The sequence below is a fragment of the Bison bison genome, unplaced genomic scaffold, assembly GCF_000754665.1.
Source record: "Bison bison bison isolate TAMUID 2011002044 unplaced genomic scaffold, Bison_UMD1.0 scf7180017864124, whole genome shotgun sequence".
In the NCBI taxonomy this organism is placed as follows: domain Eukaryota; kingdom Metazoa; phylum Chordata; class Mammalia; order Artiodactyla; family Bovidae; genus Bison; species Bison bison.
In genome coordinates this window covers 745394-765471 of record NW_011494696.1, presented here as the reverse complement: position 1 = coordinate 765471, position 20078 = coordinate 745394, and the positions used below count along the sequence as shown (strand labels likewise).

Sequence of the window (20078 nt, the reverse complement as noted above, 5' to 3'; positions counted from 1 at the left end):
CTGGAATTCCATCACCTCCACTAGCTTTGTTCGTAGTGATGCTTTCTAAGGCCCACTTGACTTCACATTCCAGGATGTCTGGCTCTAGGTCAGTGATCACACCATCGTGATTATCTGGGTTGTGAAGATCTTTTTTGTACAGTTCTTCTGTGTATTCTTGCCACCTCTTCTTAATATCTTCTGCTTCTGTTAGGTCCATATCATTTCTGTCCTTTATTGAGCCCATCTTTGCATGAAATGTTCCCTTGGTATCTCTAATTTTCTTGAAGAGATCTCTGGTCTTTCCCATTCTGTTGTTTTCCTCTATTTCTTTGCATTGATTACTGAGGAAGGCTTTCTTATCTCTTCTTGCTATTCTTTGGAACTCTGCATTCAGAGGCTTATATCTTTCCTTTTCTCCTTTGCTTTTTGCTTGTCTTCTTTTCACAGCTATTTGTAAGACCTCCTCAGACAGCCATTTTGCTTTTTTGCATTTCTTTTCCTTGGGGATGGTCTTGATCCCTGTCTCCTGTACAATGTCACAAACCTCATTCCATAGTTCCTCAGGCACTCTATCTATCAGATCTAGTCCCTTAAATCTATTTCTCACTTCCACTGTATAATCATAAGGGATTTGATTTAGGTCATACCTGAATGGTCTAGTGGTTTTCCCTACTTTCTTCAATTAAAGTCTGAATTTGGTAATAAGGAGTTCATGATCTGAGCCACAGCCAGCTCCTGGTCTTGTTTTTGTTGACTATATAGAGCTTCTCCATCTTTGGCTGCAAAGAATATAATCCATCTGATTTTGGTGTTGACCATCTGGTGATGTCCATGTGTAGAGTCTTCTCTTATGTTGTTGGAAGAGAGTGTTTGTTATGACCAGTGCATTTTCTTGGCAAAAGTCTATTAGTCTTTGTCCTGCTTTATTCCGTATTCCAAGGCCAAATTTGCCTGTTACTCCAGGTGTTTCTTGACTTCCTACTTTTGCATTCCAGTCCCCTATAGTGAAAAGGACATCTTTTTTGGGTGTTAGTTCTAAAAAGTCTTGTAGGTCTTCATAGAACCGTTCAACTTCAGCTTCTTCAGCGTTACTGGTTGGGGCATAGACTTGGATTACTGTGATATTGAATGGTTTGCCTTGGAAACGAGCAGAGATCATTCTGTCATTTTTGAGATTGCATTCAAGTACTGCATTTCAAACTCTTGTTGACCATAATGGCTACTCCATTTCTTCTGAGGGATTCCTGCCCACAGTGGTAGATATAATGGTCATCTGAGAAACAGGGAATAGAGTTTCCCAAAAAGAAGAAAAGAGGAGCCAACAAATACTTCCATAAGTATTTATTTAATTGGGAACTCAAGGAAACCCCACCCTGAAATGGCCAAGATGGGGTTGTTTCACATTCCAAAACTGGTTTTTGCATAGTTAAAGAAATTGGTTTGATAAAACATCTTTTCAAAATTCTGAACCTAGGGGAACAAAAGTCCTTCTAGGAGGAGCTTGCATTTCTCTCCTTGTGCCTTGAGATATAAGATGTTCTACCACGACTCTCAGGAACTCTTACATACATCACCTCCAATTTCTGAAACAGAGGGGAAAAAACAGAAAAGAGGCCTTTTTAAACGCAAGCAAGTAAATTTAACTTATTCTGTTCACTTACTTACAAACAAATGAGTTTTATATTGTCATAACTGATTAATGACTAAGTTTTTAGTTTTTATTTTTTAATGACTAAGCTTTTCAGTGAAGCTATGGGATATCTTGCTGTGTATGTCTATATGTCTGTGTATATGTTATAGATATATTTCTACCTCTGGGTAGTAACACCAAAATTAATTTGTAAAGGAGCTCTATATAATTGGCTTAAATGAAATTGAGCACGTATATAAATGCTCAGAAATATAAAAGAAACTAACCCAAATGGATTTCAGGTTCACATGAATCTGGGAAATATTCAGTATTACAATAATATCTGGTGGTAAACAAGTTTAAGCCTTTTGATTTGAATAATATTGAGATGACATAATCCTTTTATTGTATGTAGGGTTGTTAAAAGAGATCTGATTCTCTGTAATCAGAGAATCAAATAATATAATAAAATCAGATAATTAAATAAGATCTGATTATCTCTTACAAAATCTGTCAGCAAGAAAAATAACTTGCTATAGTGAGATTTTTACAAGTAAATTAAGTATAAATGAGATAAGAGTTTTTAGGCAAACTCTTTAGGAATGAACAAACAAGACCAAGCACTAAATTTGAAGAATGATCACGTTTGAATATGGAAAGAGGAACTGCCACTGAAGGAGAGGAACAAGGCTAGCAGTCAGAGAAGAGATTCTCTCTCTTTAGTTGCTAAGTCCTGTCGGATTCTTGCGACCCCATGGACTGTAGCCTGCCAGGCTCCTCTGTCCATGGGATTCTCTGGGCAATAACACTGGAGTGGGTTGCCATTTCCTTCTCCAGGGGATCTTCTCGACCCAGGAATTGAACCCGGGTCTCCTGTGTTGCAGGCAGATTCTTTACTGACTGAGCTAGGAATAATTATGTTTTACAGTATGTTTACTTAAAAATAGTTTCTGCAGACTTTTGGTAATTTGAAACTTTGGAGTTTCGCTAAGTTAAGTTAAATGATAGAAGTTTATTGAATATCTAGTTCATTTACTGGAGAAGGCAATGGCACCCTGCTCCAGTACTCTTGCCTGGAAAATCCCATGGACGGAGGAGCCTGGTAGGCTGCAGTCCATGGGGTCGCTAAGAGTCGGACACGACAGAGCGACTTCACTTTCACTTTTCACTTTCATGCATTGGAGGAGGAAATGGCAACCCACTCCAGTGTTCTTGCCTGGAGAATCCCAGGGACAACCGGGCCTGGTGGGCTGCCGTCTATGGGGTCTCACAGAGTCGGACACGACTGAAGCAACTTAGCAGCAGCAGGTCATTTACAAATAAAATAATATACTTCAAATTAATATAAAGATTCTTTTACAGAGAAACTAATGATATTTAGGACTATTAGTTAATATGAGACATTTTCTATAAGAAAGTACATGATTTTAGAAATTATAGCTAATAAGTTTGTCATTCTACAGAATGCTAGTTTAGTTCATAACTGCTTACTTCTTAACTTTTAATAGAAATTAAGGTTTTAATGGTTTAAGATTATAATTAAAACATATAACTCAAACTTTTAAAAATTAATAAGGAAAATATATATTTGTATGCAAAGGAAAAATAAAGTATAAAGAAAGGAAGTGAATTTTGTTAAGGGAAAAGGAAATAATTTTGTCCTAAAAAAGGTTAAAGACAGAGAGAGAAAAGGGACAGCACAGGACAAAATCCGAAGGTAAAACAAGAAAGTTACAGAAGGTTATGGAAAAGAAATTCTAGGAAAAGGGTTTTGTATGTGAGCAGGACTGGCTAAGATCAGAATTAACTTAATTGGTTGAGTTTTACTATTAAAAATATGCTGGTACAAAATTAGAATTTGTTTTTCTCTCTCTGTTAAGAGGGACAAAGTTTTCTTGGAATACTGATCTGCTTTTGATGGCAGATTGTCAAGTTTCTTTACCTTTTAAACAACCTGTTGTAAACTTTTGTATTTGCCTCTGAAATATTCTTTTGTCACTTGATTGAGGGCAGGAGGAGAAGGGAGTGACAGAGGATGAAAATGGTTAGATGGCATCACTGACTCAATGGACATGAGTTGGAGCAAGCTCTGGGAGATAGTGAAGGACCGGGAAGGCTGGCATGCTGCAGTCCATGGGGTCGCAGAGTTGAACATGACTTAGCGACTGAACAACAACAATTGTCACTTAGTCAAATAAATATCGTTTCATAGTGACCTATGATCCTATTTGACCAAGTGTTTAATTTTTTTTCCTTTTTTAAAAATTACTTATTTATTTACTTATTTATTTTTTGGCTGCACTGAGTCCTCACTACTCCCTGTGGACTTTCTCTCGCTGCGGTGAGTAGCAGCCACACTCTGGTTGCGGTGCCCAGGCCTCTCATTGTGGCAGCTTCTCTTATTGTGGAGCGTGGGCTCCAGGTGCATGGGTTTCAGTAGTTGTGTCACATGGGCTTAGTTGCCCCTCGGCATGTGGAACTGACATGGGACTGAACCCATGTCCCCCAAATTGAGATGTGGATTCCTAACCACTGAACCACCAGGGAAGTCTCTAAAATTTTTTGATATCTTTGACAAACTTCCTCAAACCAATTTTAAAATGAAGTTCTTTTGACCTCTAGCTAACCTGGGGATACTTCAGAGGATACCAAAACATCTCAAAGAAAGATGATAAGTTAATTATGCTTATTTGGTATATTAAATTACAGGGGAAGCACTGTCAACTTTCTTAGGTTATAGTGTATGTTGTGTTAGTTGCTCAGTCATGTCTGACTCTTTGGGACCCCATGGACTATATGTAGCCTGCCAGGCTCCTCTGTCCACGGAATTCTTCAGGCAAGAATACTGGAGTGCACTGCCATTTCCTTCTCCACTATGGGTAATTGTTATTAACATAAATGTTCTGGAAATTATATGAAATGCCTAAAATCTGACTGTGTCCTGATAAAATGTTATCAGTCATAATTCTAGTTATTAATATTCTATGTCACAAAAATAACTAAATTTTTTTGACAACTACATTGTAATCAGGTCTTTAGCCATGCCCTTTAAAATCTTTTGTCATTTATAGACAATTATTATTTTGCTCTGATGCTTCATAAAAATGCTTCATTTTCAAGAAGACTCATAGAAAGGGCTTTCTGATAAGTACAGGTTTCTGAAAATGTTTAGATTATATTGCTGAACTGGGTAAAAAATTAAAAGAATTCTAATGGAAAACTTGATGGCATCAAACCTATGAAGTATCAAGATTAACAAGTGTGGCTTTTTGTCTGAAATATTACTGAATTTTAATCTTTGCTTTCCAGATGTAAAGAAACCTTTCCCCTTAAGCTAACTGTGATTTACAGCAATCTGATGAATTATATCTTTGTAAGCAGAACTGAAACATTTATCTTTTCTCTCTACTTGATCCCTCCAGAATTTGGAAACTCTTAGTGAGTATTCTTATTTTCATGGCAATACTGTTATTTGCATAAATTCAGTAAGAACCTATTCTCCTTACAACAGCACACAATTGGAAACATTGGTTATACTCTCAAGGCTTTGATTGGAATGTTATAATTGAGAGATGTGCATAGACTCAGATAAGACAAGACAGCATTAAGGAACTAAGACTGACTTTATGGAGCCATTAACTTCTTGAAAAAAATAGTCTGGTACCTTGTAACCTTATCAGGTGAATAATTCAAGCCATTTCCCAGCAGGTTCAAGAACCTCAAGACATTTTGGATCCTCAAGAAGAGAGTTATTCACCCAAATTTATAGGTATCTCAAACAGAATCTGATGGCCAGTCCTTAGCATGACTTTCCTGGCCTTGAGAAACCTTTTATAGTTCAAACCTGAGAATCCTTATGAAAAGTTCTAGCAAAACCAATTTAAAAGAGCGTTTGTTGTTGTTCAGTAGCTAAGTCATGTTTGACTCTTTGTGACCCCATGGACTGAGGCACACCAGGCTCCCCTGTTCTTTACTATCTCCTCGAGTTTGCTCAAACTCATGTCCACTGAGTCCGTGATGCTATTTAACCATCTCATCGTCTCCTACCCGCTTCTCCTTTTGCCTTCAATTTTTCCCAGTATCTGGGTCTTTTCCAATGAGTCAGCTCTTAGCATCTGGTGGTCAAAGTACTGGAGTTTCAGCTTCAGCATCAGTCCTTCCAATGACTATTCAGGACTGATTTCCTTTAGGACTGACTGGTTTGACCTCCTTGCAGTCCAAGGGACTCTGAAGAGTCTTCTCCAGCACCACAGTTCAAAAGCATCAGTTCTTTGGCACTCAGCCTTCTTTGTGGTCCAACTCTCAAATCTGTACATGACTACTGGAAAAACCATAGCTTTGACTATATGGGCCTTTGTTGGCAAAGTGATGTCTCTGCTTTTTAATATGCTGTCTATGTTGGTCATAGCTTTTCTTCCAAGGAGAAAGCATCTTTTAATTTCATGGCTGCAGTCGCTGTCTGAAGTGATTTTAGAGCCCCCCAAAATAAAACCTGTCACTGTTTCCACTTTTCCCTTTCTATTTGCCATGATCTTGATGGAACCCCAAAATTCTGAGTTTTAAGCATATATGGTCAATTATACTTATATATATAATCAGGTTAAGTTTATTGAAACTGGACTCATTTTGCAAGCAAATTAGTCTTAATCTGGCTATATTTTGTAGCGACAAGGATAGTTTTCAAAAGAAAAATTATGTTTCAGTAATATACCTTTGTAGATATTAAGTTCTAGTGCTGTTAGTTGTCTTTGAGTTTTGGTATTTACTGCCTAAGACTTACTTCCCAGATGACTCCTTTTTACCAATTTGCATTATTGTAAGGTTTAATGAACTATTCAAAGGACAGTCTAAAATTGATTCTGATGTTTACCCTAGTAATCTATCTTTGGATGAAGATCAGATGTGCCATGACCTGAAACAAGGAGATTTCAAACTGGAAAAGACATCATTTAAAGAACTGTCTCCAAACCTAGATGAAAGGATTTTTATCATATTCTTAACTAGCTCATGTGCAGTGAAACCAAAGAGAATTAACTCCTGCATTCATTCCTCCCACTTTAAAAAGGGCCTCTGTTCCAGACTGGTCTAAAGATAGGACTGCTGACCTCAATATCACCTTAAAAGAATACCCACACCAGGATGAGAAGAAGATGACATGAGAAGTGAACAGCTATTCCAAGATGCTGGGCCTGACCTGTGTGACCATTTATAGTGTTTTCTTGGTTTCTATCATGGATACACAAATCCTATGCAGAGTTTAAAAATCAATCCAATGTTGTATTTATGGTCAATTACCCATGTTCAGTACTTTTGGTTTACCTTGGTGAATTTTTTCCACTCCAAGGCTTGCTTGGATGGCCCTTAGGAAATTTATTCTAGAAGAAAAAAGTTATATAGTTCTGTTCAAGTCCTTATTGATATTACTAGATGGGACTCCCTCACTTGGCTAATCAATCATACCAGCTCTGCCCCTGGCCATAAATACAATTTTTCTTTAAAAGTTAATCACTCAAGCTCAATCAGAACAATGAGCTAAATGTTAGTCAAAAATCATAACCTCCTGCTTACTGGGAGAGACCGTCCCTCAATTATGGGATGGATTTATATTGTTAATACCAGGCTATAGTCATTTAAATTTAAAGGCTTCCTTATGGTGGGAACAATTAAATTATACTAGAGATAAGGAGCTTAATAACATTAGGAAATTGGGCAGAGTGCCTTATGAACAACGTCAACTTATCATTACCTTTAAAGATAGCAATTGGTATGGAACAGATGGGTCAGGTGACCAGGGCTCACATCCAATGTAGGTTCTTGGTTTAAATGCTAACTTAAGGGACTTCCCTGATGGTCCAGTAGCTAAGACTCCACACTTTCAATGCAGAGGGCCAGGGTTCTGTTTCTGGTTGGGGACCTAGACCCCACATGCTGCAACTAAGAATTTGTATGCCGAAACTAAAGATCCCTCACTCCACAACTAAGACTCGGTGCAGGCAAATAAATAAATTTAAAAAATCCTTACTACTAACTGTACTACCTGTATTCTGCTTACTCTACAAGATTGTTGTTTTTCACATTACCCAAAGTGCAACTGAGATTCTGACAAATATTTTGATGACTAAGCAGCTTGAAACAGTCAACCAAATATACAGCTGTTTAGTCCCTAAGTTGTGTCTGACTCCTTTCGACTCCATAGACTCAGTGTGCCAGGCTCCTCTGTCCATGGAATTCTCCAGGCAAGAATATTGGAGAGGCTTGCCATTTCCTTCTCCAGGAGATATTCTCAACCCAGGAATTGAACCTGGCTCTCCTGAGTCACTTGCATTGGCAGGCAGATTATTTCCCACTGAACCACCAGGGAAGCCCCGGCCAAATATATAGTTCTATATAAAATTAAAATAATTGTAATAATGTAACTCTGGACAGAGAAGCCTGGCATGCTGCAGTTCATGGGGTCACAAAGAATCAGACACCACTTAGCGAGTGAACAATAGTGTAACGGAAATGGCAACCCACTCCAGTGTTCTTGCCTGGAAAATCCCAGGGACGGGGGAGCCTGATGGGCTGCCGTCTATGGGGTCGCACAGAGTCGGACACGACTGAAGCGACTTAGCAGCAGCAGCAGCAGACATGGGAAGAGGCAACAAAAGGGAATCATTTCCTGAAACATAGCAGACTAGTGAGACAAGTGGTTCAGATACTTTTACGCTACTATTAACAGGGACATTAATAATGCACTGAGTGGCATATCAAGGGAATCCTCTCCTGACCTAGGAATAAGCCTTCCTGGCACCATGGGACAATTTGGTTATGAAATACCTCCCAAACCTTGGTTAAATTTAGGACCACAAGGTGGCACTGTAAAACAAGGAATGTCACTCACCATCCAGTTTCACAAATCTTCTAGAGTAAGTCCTCAGCACTGACCTACAATACACCCTGAAAGAAATTCAGGATGAAGAACAGGGTGAACCACTATGCTTTGAGAAAACAGGCAAAACAGACCCTTAGATAGCTAGATATGATAGGAACATTTTTGTGAACCCCAATTCTTGCATTTTCCTATACTTAGAAAAGCATTAAAATAATGAACTGAGATACCTGTTCCTCTCGACTAGCAGTAACCTTCTTCCAAGATGTATGCTGGATTGCACACACCACTTACCAAAGTTACAGATATACTGGCCTCTCCCCTACCTCTTGGGAGTAGTTTCTCAGAGCTATGGAAGCTGCTGCTAAGTCACTTCAGTCGTGTCTGACTCTGTGCGACCCCTGACAGCAGCCCACGAGGCTCCCCCATCCCTGGGATTCTCCAGGCAAGACCACTGGAGTGGGTTGCCATTTCCTTCTCCAATGCATGAAAGTGAAAAGTGAAAGTGAAGTCGCTCAGTCGTGTCTGACCCTCAGTGACCCCATGGACTGCAGCCTACCAGGTTCCTCCAACCATGGGATTTTTCCAGGCAAGAGTACTGGAGTGGGAGGCCATTGCCTTCTCCCAGAGCTATGGAAGGCAGAATTAAAAAGCTGATTCAGGGAGGGAGGGGAAAAATAGATTTTTGTTTTAGAGTGTTGAGTTTCAGAACTGTTTCAGGAACATCAAAGGGGAACTTACCTACATAAAAGCATTTGGACAGCAACTTAAATTTAAAAAACAAAAAACTCCACTTACTTAATCAGAAAAAGTTCACTCCACTTATTTCCTTGAATCTCCATACCTGCTAAGAAGTGAAGATATATGTTAAGATCTTCTGATGTAGTCCAAAAATCTTGGCTTTCTCTGCCCACTGAAGCCAAATAAAATATGGAGACAAGGTTTGGAGGAAATAGAAAGGGGGCTTCAATCCTCAGGTGGAGGAAGGGAGACACAGCAGGCTCCTGCCTCAGGCACTGGGTCTCCCTTCCTCCAGAAATCAGAGGATTATATAGCTGAGGGCACAGAGTCAAGGGTCAGTGACAAAGAACAAAGGTGTAAGGATCTTATATTCTTTTTCCTCTTGTGCTGTTTCAAAAACAGTTATAGACCGGAGTCAAGCAGCCTGTTAGTTGGGTCCATTGTCTTTCCTGGAGCCTTCCCCTGGTGACTCAGTTGGTAAAGAATCTGGCTGCCATGCAGGAGACCCAGGTTTGATCTCTGGGTCAGGAAGTTCCCCTGGAGGAGAAAATTGCAATCCACTCCAGGATTCTTGCCTGGAAAATCCCATGGACAGAGGAGCCCATAGGGCTATGACCCACAGGGTCGCAAAGAGTTCCAACCGACAGGACTGAACGAATTTTGCATTGCATGCATGTACTGACTACAGACAGGAACATTCAAAGTAAAAAAAGTGCTCAGAAAAGGGCAAGAGAAAAAAAGAAAACTTTTTCCTTTTTCTCACTGGAACACTTTTAGTACTTTATAGAATTAAAAAACAAAATTCAGCCAAATACATTTCAAATATCTAATTAGTTATAGAAGATTCATAAATTAGGCAACATCCCATATCTCCAAAGAGCTATAGTAAAGGAAAGGTTTTCAAACGCAGGACATGAAATCCATAAACAGAAGAAAAGATTACTTTAGGCATGAAAATGAAAGTGGAAAGTCGTGTAGTCCTGTCCAACTCTTTGCTATCCCCATGGACTATACAGTCCATGGAATTTTCCAGGCCAGAGTACTACAGTGGGTAGCCTTTCCATTCTCTGGGGGATCTTCCCAACCCAGGGATCGAACCCAGTTCTCCCGCATTGCAGCCATAGGTAACATATTTTATGGGGAATGGAAGGGATCTATATGGCAGGTTATTTCAGTTTCCTTTGGGGACAACAGAGAGCCCGTGTGACAGATGGCCTCATTGGTGCTGACCAAAAAATTCCTGACTAACTTGTTAAGACTACATTTCTGAATGACGTTGAAATTTAAGCTACGACAGGAATTAATTCCCGGATTAGGGACTTGTCCTTACAATAAGTGACTCCATTTCAAGCCTACAGTTTTCTTTCAAACAATAGTAAAGTTGAAATAAGGTCATCCAGAGAGATGAAGTGACCTGCCAGAATAACAAAGCAGGCAAAAGACCTCTTCATTCCAAATCCCGCGGCGTTCTCCCTCACAATGCTGCCTTTTTGACTGAAATGGGTCTGGAAGTTAGTGCCCTTCCCTCTCTAAAACTGAGAGAACATTTAGGAACCATCTGCAGAGTTAAGGAGTGGAAATGATCTCAGAGGGAAAGGATGCGTTTTCCCGGTTGAGCGCCTCTTACTGCTCCTCTAACACCCTTTCCCCTTTGTGTCTTTTAAGCGCGAAAAATTTTCTCAAAAGACCAGGTGCGCTCAGGCTCCTCTGTCTTAGAACTACATTTCCCACAATACCTCAGGAGGCCTCACACAGCTGGAGAACTACAATGCCCGAAATGCCAAGGGGTTTTTGTTTTTGTTTTTTTAAGAGGCAGATAAGCTTCCATTCCAAATTAAAAAATGAAGTTTACCCACTCTATAGTCCAGATATAGTCACTTTCCCCTTTCCTGCCAGAGACTTCCGTTTCCAGCTCGAACTTCCGACTCCATTATTCTCCCGGTGGGAATGCCTGGGATAAATAACCCAAGCGGAGAGTAGAGCGCATGCGCTGACCGGCACCGGAGTTTGGGCTTTTTGGGCGGCCCGCAGGTCCGGGCACGTCCCGCCTTGCGCGTGCGCAGACGATAAACCAACGCCCCAGAGTTGAGGCGCGGGTGTAGTGCCGCGTTTTAGTGAAGTCGCACGTGAAGAGCAGCGGTGGCCAGAGCCCGGTGAGTGCAGGCTGAGACCGGGACTCGGGGGCTGCACGCGGGACTGGGTGGCGGCGGCCGCTGCAGGTGTGAGCCCGGCGGCCGCGAGGCCTGACGAGCGCCTGTGGGGAGGGGTCCGAAGTCGCGCGGCGGGCAGTCTTAACAGTGGACCCGGATCCTCGTTGCTATGCAACAGGGGGCGTCGTTACTAAGTAACAGGGGAGGTGCGCGTTTCCGGGGAGAAGAGTTCGCGGTGCTGCTCCAAGGTCCGGTCGAGGACACGCGGCTGTCAGGTTTGCGGGACCAGGCCAGCGCTGAGCCCCTCGACCCCAACTCCCGCCTACGACTCGGCCTCCCGCGGCTTCGCTCCGAGCCGTTTGGGGGTACCCCGAACCCCTGGGCCGCGCCGCGTCCCTTGCCGGCGACGTCACTCAGCAGCCTTGGCAAGGGACACGCTGTTCGAAATAGCACAAGCATGCCACTGACACCCTGTCTCGGGAAGGCCGGGCCCTGGGGAAAGCGCCGTGCGCATGGGAAGCTGCCCCTTTGCTCGTCGCCCTGCCCCCAAACAGTTGCTGGGCAGCAGCTGTTAGGGGTTTAGCGGGGGCTGCCCCCACCTGCCGGGACGCTGACTTCATACTCCCGAGTAGCAGCTTCACCCGGTTTAGGAGCTTCTTTTCCACGCAGCTGTGCTTTTCGAGTGGCCGCTGCATATTTGGATCAACTTTAAAATAGTCCTCTCCGTACCTCTCCATGGCTCTCCGTTGTCATTCTCACCGCTTCTTGGGCTTCTTGACACTCATTTAACAAGCATTTATTAGTCATTGTTCTGTGCTAGGCACTGGGAATTCCAAGGAAGGTTAGCTATCAAGTGTGAAGGGGAGGTGCTCAAAGTCTTTTGGGGAAGGCAGGCATAAAAACTGCTAAATTATGCTACAGTGCAATGAGTGGTATATTGGCAATTTGTGGGCTACAACTTTCCTACAGATGTTTGTAGTTTACAAAGTTCTTGTAGAAACATGTTAACTACTTGCATTAACTCTTAACCTCATTTGATCCCATTTTAGATTTGAGGAGACTGAAACTCAGACAGTTAAGTAATAAGGTAGAAGGTAGTGGCTTCTAAATTTTATTTTTTTTGGCCGCGCTGCAGTGCATGTGGGATCTTAGTTCCCTGGTCAGGGATTGAGCCCACACCCCCTCCACTGGAAGCATGGAGTGTTAACCACTAGACTGCCAGGGGAGTTCAGTAGTGGCTTCTAGTGTGTGGCAGAACTGAACCTGGGACAGGAAAGTCTAGAGTGCTTTGTACACTGCTGAATTTGGGCGGCTTTGCCCGAACAGTAGGCTTTACCCTGTGCTGCTGATCATTTGTGGCAGTTGTCCTGTTATGCATCAGAAATCCCCAAGGAGCTCTGAAAACAAAAGCCTGAACCTGACTCTGGGGAGAGTCCGAGTAAAGAAGCCCTGGGGGCTGGAGGGTGCAGGTGGGACAGACACTCCAGATTGAGGAGGCTCAAGCCCTTTTCATGGCAACCACAACTGAGAACTGCTTCTCCATGGGGGCAGTTTCTACAGTGATGGGGAAATCAGGACCGGCAGAAGGCACAAAATCAGCTGCCCCTCCTGCTGTGTTGTGATTTATAGTTCGAGAGGAAGCGACAGGAGGAAGGAGCCTTGGCAGGGAGCCTGGGGACCGCCCTACCCTACCCTCTTAGCAAACCACAGCTAAACATATAGTGTCTTCTCACTGCTCCTGCTGCTGCTAAGTCGCTTCAGTCGTGTCCGACTCTGTGCGACCCCATAGACGGCAGCCCACCAGGCTCCCCCGTCCCTGGGATTCTCCAGGCAAGAACACTGGAGGTGGTTGCCATTTCCTTCTCACTACCACAGTTAAATGAAGCAGTTTCCCCAGTTCAGCCTGTCCCTGCCCAAGCCATATTGCTGCTGCCTAAACAAAAGTGGCAGGTCTAGTCCCAGCTTTTTGCTGCAGAACCATGACCTGTGAGTCCAGCAGGTGGGTCATCATCTGGTGGGTGGTCTCCTTGTGGGAATCTGGGTGCCCTCTGTCTGTGAGGTGGTTGATTTGGGGCAGAACCTTAAGCTCCTTGAGAGGCAGGGTGGGTGGGATGTGGAAGGAGCAAAAGGGCAAGGTTTAGACCCTGGGTTCTGGAGTTAGGTCCCCGTCCTGCTGTGTGAACTTGAACAACACTTGATCTCTCTAAGCCATAGTTTTCTGAGTAAATGTGGAGAAATAGCAGTATCTTATAAGATTGTCGTGGACTTAAATGTGATGGTGAAAGAACAAGCACTTTGTAAATTATCAAGCAACACACACACACACACACACACGCACACAATTTGTTGTTGTTGAGTGCCTGCTATTTGCTGAGACATTTAAGACATCCTTCCTCTCAGAGCTCATGGCTGCTGCAGCCCCTGACTCCCATGGCTTCTTTTTATCAAAAGTATTTGGTTGGGATGAAGTGAGGAGGTATCATGGCGATGGGTTAGACCCTTGCTGAAGGAGAAATGAGGAGGAATCCTGTTAAAGAAAACAATTTGAAGAGAAAGGGAAAAGTAAAAGTGTTAGTCGTGTCCAACTCTTTGTGACCCTATGGACTGTAGCCTGCCAGACTCCTCTGTCCATGGGATTCTCCAGGCAAGAATACTGGAGTGGGTAGCCAGTCCCTTTTCCAGGGGAATCTTCCCAACCGGGATCGAACCCAGGTCTCCTACATTGCACGCAGATTCTTTACCATCTGAGCCACCAGGGAAACCTTTGAAGAAAGGGAGTAGCTTTCTTATCTGCAAAGGGCTCACTCCGGAATCGGGTTAGATTTGGTTGCTGGTACATTTCCGAAGGTTGACTGGCAGGCAATGCCAGCCTCACTGTGGAGAGTTTATTTCAAGGTCCCCCTAGTTTCCTCAGATTTCCGGGTGGCTCAGTGGTAAGGAAAACACCTGCCAATGCAGGAGATGTAGGAGCTCTGGGTCTGATCCCTGGGTCAGGAAGAACCTGTGGAGGAGGAAATGGCAACCCGCTCCAGTATTCTTGCCTGGAGAATCCCATGGACAGAGGAGCCTGGCGGGCTACAGTCCATGAGGTTGCAAAGAGTCAGACCCGACTGAGCGATTGAGCACACACAACTCCCCTGGACTGAAGCAAATGGCTGCCTGAAGGTTGAGGCTGGCACAGAACGCAGGAGACTTCCATTTGGGGGTGGGGGTGGGGAGCAATTCATGTCACCTTGACCTTCAAGATAGGAGAAGTCATCGGATCCCTCTGGGTGGAGGTCCTTGGATATAGAATCCAACCCAAGATAGCATCCCTGCTCGTTACGTCCCCAGTGCGGTCATGACCCAGATAGACCAGGAACTGACCTGTGCTTTCCTCATCTCTGACCACGGGCAGGCAGGAACCATCTGGTTCTTGATTTGTGCCAGAAGAAGAGTAGAAGACTTCCCAACCTGAGGTTGTTCCCTCTGAACTGTCTGTTTTGCAGCCTGCCTGATCCTACAGGTCTCAGGAGGGATTTAGAGCAACTGTTCTGTGCCAGAAAGTGCCCCAAATGTGATATTTTTATAACTGGTTCTTGGACCCTCCTTCCCACTAAACAAAAATGAGAATATCTTCTCCTCCTTCTTGATTTCTGGCTGACTACCTGAGGGCCCTGGTAGCTACAAAAACTTCAAACACCTGACTGCTCCTGCCTCAGGGGCCTGGCTAAGCCTCTGCTCCTCAAGTCTAAATCTCTGACACTCCCAGGAGCTGCAGGTTCATTTCTGAGCCAGGAAGAGAACAGGGAATTTGCCGGTGCTGTTTGACTTTTCTCAAGCACGGTAGCAAATAGAAGTTGGAACTGAAAACGTTTTTCTTGGCTAAATCCACTGGTACTTCAATGAGTTGATACTTGTTGGGTCTTAACTTGCCTACAGCATCACATTACAGAGGAGATCAGAGCATAAGACACAAAGCAGTTAACTGAATTATCACCAGTAATTCATGGAGTGGACTGGTAGATGCCAAGTCTATTTTAGCTCATGAATAATCTCTTGGGTGACTTTCCAATCACTTGTGAGATTTGAGTTGGAGAGGATACAGCACGGTGGTATATGTGAGGGTGCTGATGTCACGTGCATGCATGCTGAGTTGCTTCAGTGTCCAACTCTTTGTGACCCCACGGACTGTAGCCCGCCATGCTGCTCTGTCCATGGGATTCTCCCGGAAAGAATACTGGAGTGAGTTGACATGCCCGCCTCCAGGGGATCTTCCCAACCTAGGGATCAAATCGGTGTCTCCTTGTCTCCTGCACTGCAGGCAGATTCTTTCCCGCTGAGCCACCAGGGAAGCCTGATGTCGGGTATACCTGAATTCAAATTCTGGCTCACCTACTTACTACTTATCCTTCCTCAGTTTCTTCATCAGTTAAATGGGGGATAAGAACAGTACCTACCTAATGGGTTGTAGTGAGGATTAAATGAGATAGGTGGCCCATGGTTAACTTTTTATTATTAATAATATTGTTCCTTAAAAGTTGTGCTTTAACTCTTTGCCTCCGTTGGGGGCTGGGGAGTTGAGGTCATTCAGTGTGAGTGGATCTTGACTTTGCACAGTGGAATCCTCTGGGGGGCTTTTGGAGGTCTAAGCCGGGGCCATACTCACCGTGACATCAGAACCTCCTGTCTTTAGGGCAGAGGCATCAATAGTTTGTGAAGCTTCCAGATGTTTCCAGTGAGCAACCACAGTTGTGATCCACCTTCACTTCTGTAATTTGGAAGCAGAAGTTTAGGTCCAAATCCTGGCCTTTCTCCTTAGCCCCAGTGACCTTGGGTGGATGACAAAGTCCTAAGTCTCAGTCTCTTCTCTACCCATAGTGGTGAGGAGGATAAGGACCATCTCACGTGATACTCCTGCAGAACAGATGGCCTGTGTACAGTGTGTTCTTGTGTATTTGAGCACCCAACCAAGCATGTTTCTTTACATCTTTACGCAGTGGTAATCCTATTTGAGTGCAATTTTTAAGTTTGTAAAATATATGTATTAGCTTTATCTAAAGTAGATTATAACTTCCTTGGGGACAAAGCTTTATAGTCTTATATATATATATATATTTTTTTTTTTTTCTTTAATGCCCAAAGCACCTAATACACAAAGGCAGGCCTTCAGGTTTTTAGAACTGGAGTAAGCCTCAGAGAGATCTTCTCATCCACCTTAAGGCGCTGACATATACTTACTGGTTTATTAATATGCAAACAGTAAAGAACTTGAAAGAGGAACCTGTGAATCAGATGGTTGTACCCAGCTGAGGCTGAAAGTCTCAGTTCTGCGTTTCAACTAACAGGGAGGGGTGGAGGAGGGTGCTGGGGCAAGTCGCACTCAGGACAGTGGGTTTCTCTGCCAGTTCGGGCCCTCACTCATACCATGCTTCTCAACCCTGACAGATCCAGCCATGGCAGGCTTAGGCAGCGGTTCGCCATGGGGCAAGTATCTGTTCAAAGTTGTCCTGATGGTGCTCATGGCCCTCCTGCTCCTGCACTCAGCGTCTTCCCAGTCACATCGAGACTTTGTGATGCCGGGCCAGCAGAAGAGGGAGGCCCCAGTTGATCTCTTGAGCCAGATCGGTAGCTCTGTGCGGGGAACCTTGGATGCCTGGATTGGGGCAGAAACCATGCACCTGGTTTCCGAGGTAAAGAGAGTGTTCCCTGCTGTGACCACACATGTTAAGGACAGAGGAGCCGTTGTTCACGGCCACCTGTCTTGACTCCACATCCTCTGTATCATAATCCGTGGGGCAGATAGCCCCCCAGTTCCACGGAATGAAGCCAGACAGCCCCTGCCTCTTGCACCCCCTTTGTTTCATTCCTACTCCAGAGCGTTTAGCTCCACCCCCATCTTTCCCTTATCCCTGCCTTTTCTTGCCAGAAAGACTGGGAAATGAGCCATCTTTGTAAACCTATGTCACTGGTGACGATGTGTCTGACTTTGGTCTAAATCTGACCTTAAGTCTTAAATTGGCCAAATATCAAGACCTGAGTCCATACTTTTACCTGGAGAGGCGGGAGTGGGGATGACTCAGGGCCTTAAGGCAGGGCTGTCTCTTCTACCCAGTGGCATCCCAAGCATGTTGCCATATACTTTTGATAGGTCTTATTGAATACCTGAAACAAAGATCTTACCATTTATAAGATCCATAATACAGAAGAGCCGATTGACTTCATTGTCACTGAAACAGCCTAGCCCGTCAGGGATGCTGCTTCCCAGACCTTCAATCCTTGGGAGGCTAGGAGGACCCCCCACCAAATTTTACAGGGTGACTGCTTCAGGGATTTGATGATTCTCCCACACATCCACATTCACCCACTACCACCACCAAAGTATTTGAGCACATCAGTTGAATTAGGGCCCCAGTGTCATGGGTTCCAGCTCAGGAAGGAGAAATGGCCTGTCCCCATGCACTGGAAGGTGGCTGTGGAAGGGACCCCTCGGCCAGGACGAGAAGCAGGTGGAGGCGTTCCTGGCTGGTGGTGGTGAGGCTCAGAGAGGAAGAACATCATTAATTATGGACTCATCTTGTGCCCTCCTCTTCCCACAGACCTTGGCGCAGATAATGTGGGCCATCTCGTCAGCCATTTCTGTGGCCTTCTTCGCACTGTCTGGGATCGCTGCTCAGTTGCTGAACGCCTTGGGGCTAGAAGGTGAGTGGCAGAGAACTGGTTAGGTCAGCTGCAGATTAACGTGTCACTTCCTGTTTGTGAGAGTTTATCTTTTCAAAGTCTAGACTTTTCCCTAGCTGTTTAACTCCTCCCAGGTCTCTCCAGAGGCAACCTAAGAGCAGGCTACTAACTGTGGCATCGCACTAAGCCGTAGCGTCTTTTCTAACCAGCACCCACAGTGGCTCACTCCCATTTCACAGATGCAATGGACTCAGCCAAGGGAAGGAGTCTGCCCTCAGTCAGCTGGACCCGATGCTGGGATTTAAGCTCCATGACCTGAGGGGAAAGGATTTTTCCTTGGCTAAGGGGGTTTGGCTCTTCCCCTTTTTATTGGTCCTTGCCAGCTCCCCCCACTCCCTTCACCATGCCAGGGTGGCTGATTCTATGACTCTCTCTCCTTCCAGGAGATCACCTCACCCAGGGCCTGAAGCTCAGCCCCGGCCAAGTCCAGACCTTCCTGCTGTGGGGAGCAGGTGCCCTGGTTGCCTATTGGCTGCTGTCAGTGCTCCTCGGCTTGGTCTTGGCCTTGCTGGGGCGGATCCTGTGGGGCCTGAAGCTTGCCCTCTTCCTGGCTGCCTTTGTGGCCCTGGTGAGGTCCGTGCCCGACCCCTCCACCCGGGCGCTGCTTCTCCTGGCCTTGCTGACCCTCTACGCCCTGCTGAGCCGGCTCACTGGCACCCGCGCCTCGGGGGCCCAGCTGGAGGCCAAGGTTCGGGGTCTGGAACGCCAGGTGGAGGAGCTGCGCTGGCGGCAGAGGCGAGCGGTCAAGGGGCCCCGGAACGTGGAGGAGGAGTGAGAGGGTCGTCGGACGCCACCCCCTGCATCATACCAAAGAGCCCAGCTGCTTCTGGGTCACACAACCCTCCTTCCAGCCCCCTGCCTCTTTCTTGCCCTGTCTCTGAATCTTTCAGACCTTTCTCTCTGCAGACCCCTTAGCCGAGAGAGGAAGACCATGCCCCGACTTGTCCTCAGGGGCCCTGTCCTCTGAGGTTCTCTGGTTTGGGCTTGGTTCTCCCCACTTTCTCTGCTCCCAGCCTGTCTTAGCAGGGCAGGTGGTTGGCGGGGGGCTCCTGCCAGCTTCTGCACCTGCTCTCAGCGAGCACCCCATCACTGCCAGTGGCCTCCATGACTCAGCCACGACTTGCCTTCCTCCAGTGCTCTTTCCCTCCTGTCCTTCTCTACCTCCCCCTTTGCCAAGTCCCCTCCTTCCATCCTTGTTTGTCTTCTCCTCCCAGCCCTGTACTCCAACCAAACCCCGGTCCCTCAAGGCGTGCTCCTTTCCCTTTCATTGCCCGGTGGTGGGGAGAGGCAGGGCCTATGGGGCCTGAGGGCAAACAGAAGTGAGGAAGTTCCCACCTGGGGCCGGGGCTGGAACGTACCTTGAGTCTGTTACAAGTGCCTTAATCCGAGCCAGCGGGGTCCTCCGTTTGCCCGCTGCTGCCATACTGTATGTAAGAAACTGCCCTGTGGCTGCTTTGTGTCAAGAGGAAAGTGGTTCCTCTCGGATTCTTGATTCCCCTTCAGCCAGAGCAAAAGATGACTGCTTTGCAGGCTTGTGCCTGCAAGTAGGACCCTGCGATGGGATCCCCCGTGGGGGTTTCAGAGACCCCGAAGGAGGAAAGAGGACTTATCTTCCTGTCTGCACAGCTCCAGGCGGTTCTCCATCTCTCTCTCCGTCACTGCCACTGAGGAGTCGCTGATCAGCGGCCCAGGAGGAGCACAGCACAGACAACAGAGATGCACCACACGGCCCCTTCTCATGCCCTGCAGCTGAGATGGCCCCACTGTGGGGGCCACTCATTTCTTCCTCCAAGGCTCTGGTGGAGGTGGGTGGCTTCCTCTGCCAGGCCCTGCACACGATGTGAAGAGTGAAGAAATGCCCAGTTCTTACTGTTGAGGTTGAAAGGAATCACAGCTGCAGTGATATATATATATATATTTTTATCGGCGCTTGGTTGGTTTTAAATAAAGTGCACGCTATTTTATTATCTCTTTCCGGATAAAA

General features: G+C 45.3%; 1 protein-coding gene and 1 long non-coding RNA gene across 2 annotated transcripts; one reads left to right on the top strand and one right to left on the bottom strand.

Annotated features, from left to right (window-relative positions):
- Positions 1 to 1308: 1308 nt before the first annotated feature.
- LOC104988344 lies at positions 1309 to 11207 on the bottom strand. Its single transcript, XR_825225.1, has 4 exons — positions 11081 to 11207; positions 9282 to 9327; positions 8496 to 8551; positions 1309 to 1565 (listed from the first exon to the last, which is right to left on the bottom strand). It is a non-coding gene; the product is annotated as an uncharacterized LOC104988344 (long non-coding RNA).
- A 28-nt stretch (positions 11208 to 11235) lies between these two features.
- On the top strand, positions 11236 to 20078 carry TMEM109 (transmembrane protein 109). The gene is made up of 4 exons (XM_010839633.1): positions 11236 to 11377; positions 16802 to 17046; positions 17953 to 18055; positions 18478 to 20078. The coding sequence occupies exons 2-4, from the start codon at positions 16810 to 16812 to the stop codon at positions 18867 to 18869; spliced, it is 732 nt and encodes a 243-aa protein (XP_010837935.1). The 5' UTR covers positions 11236 to 11377; positions 16802 to 16809; the 3' UTR covers positions 18870 to 20078.

Bases quoted from the DNA above. Each gene is read 5' to 3' on its own strand.
- TMEM109 (XM_010839633.1), top strand. From the start codon at position 16,810: ATGGCAGGCTTAGGCAGCGGTTCGCCATGGGGCAAGTATCTGTTCAAA. The intron at 17,047-17,952 runs GTAAAGAGAGTG...CTCTTCCCACAG, and splicing joins CCATGCACCTGGTTTCCGAG to ACCTTGGCGCAGATAATGTG. The intron at 18,056-18,477 runs GTGAGTGGCAGA...CTCTCCTTCCAG, and splicing joins GAACGCCTTGGGGCTAGAAG to GAGATCACCTCACCCAGGGC.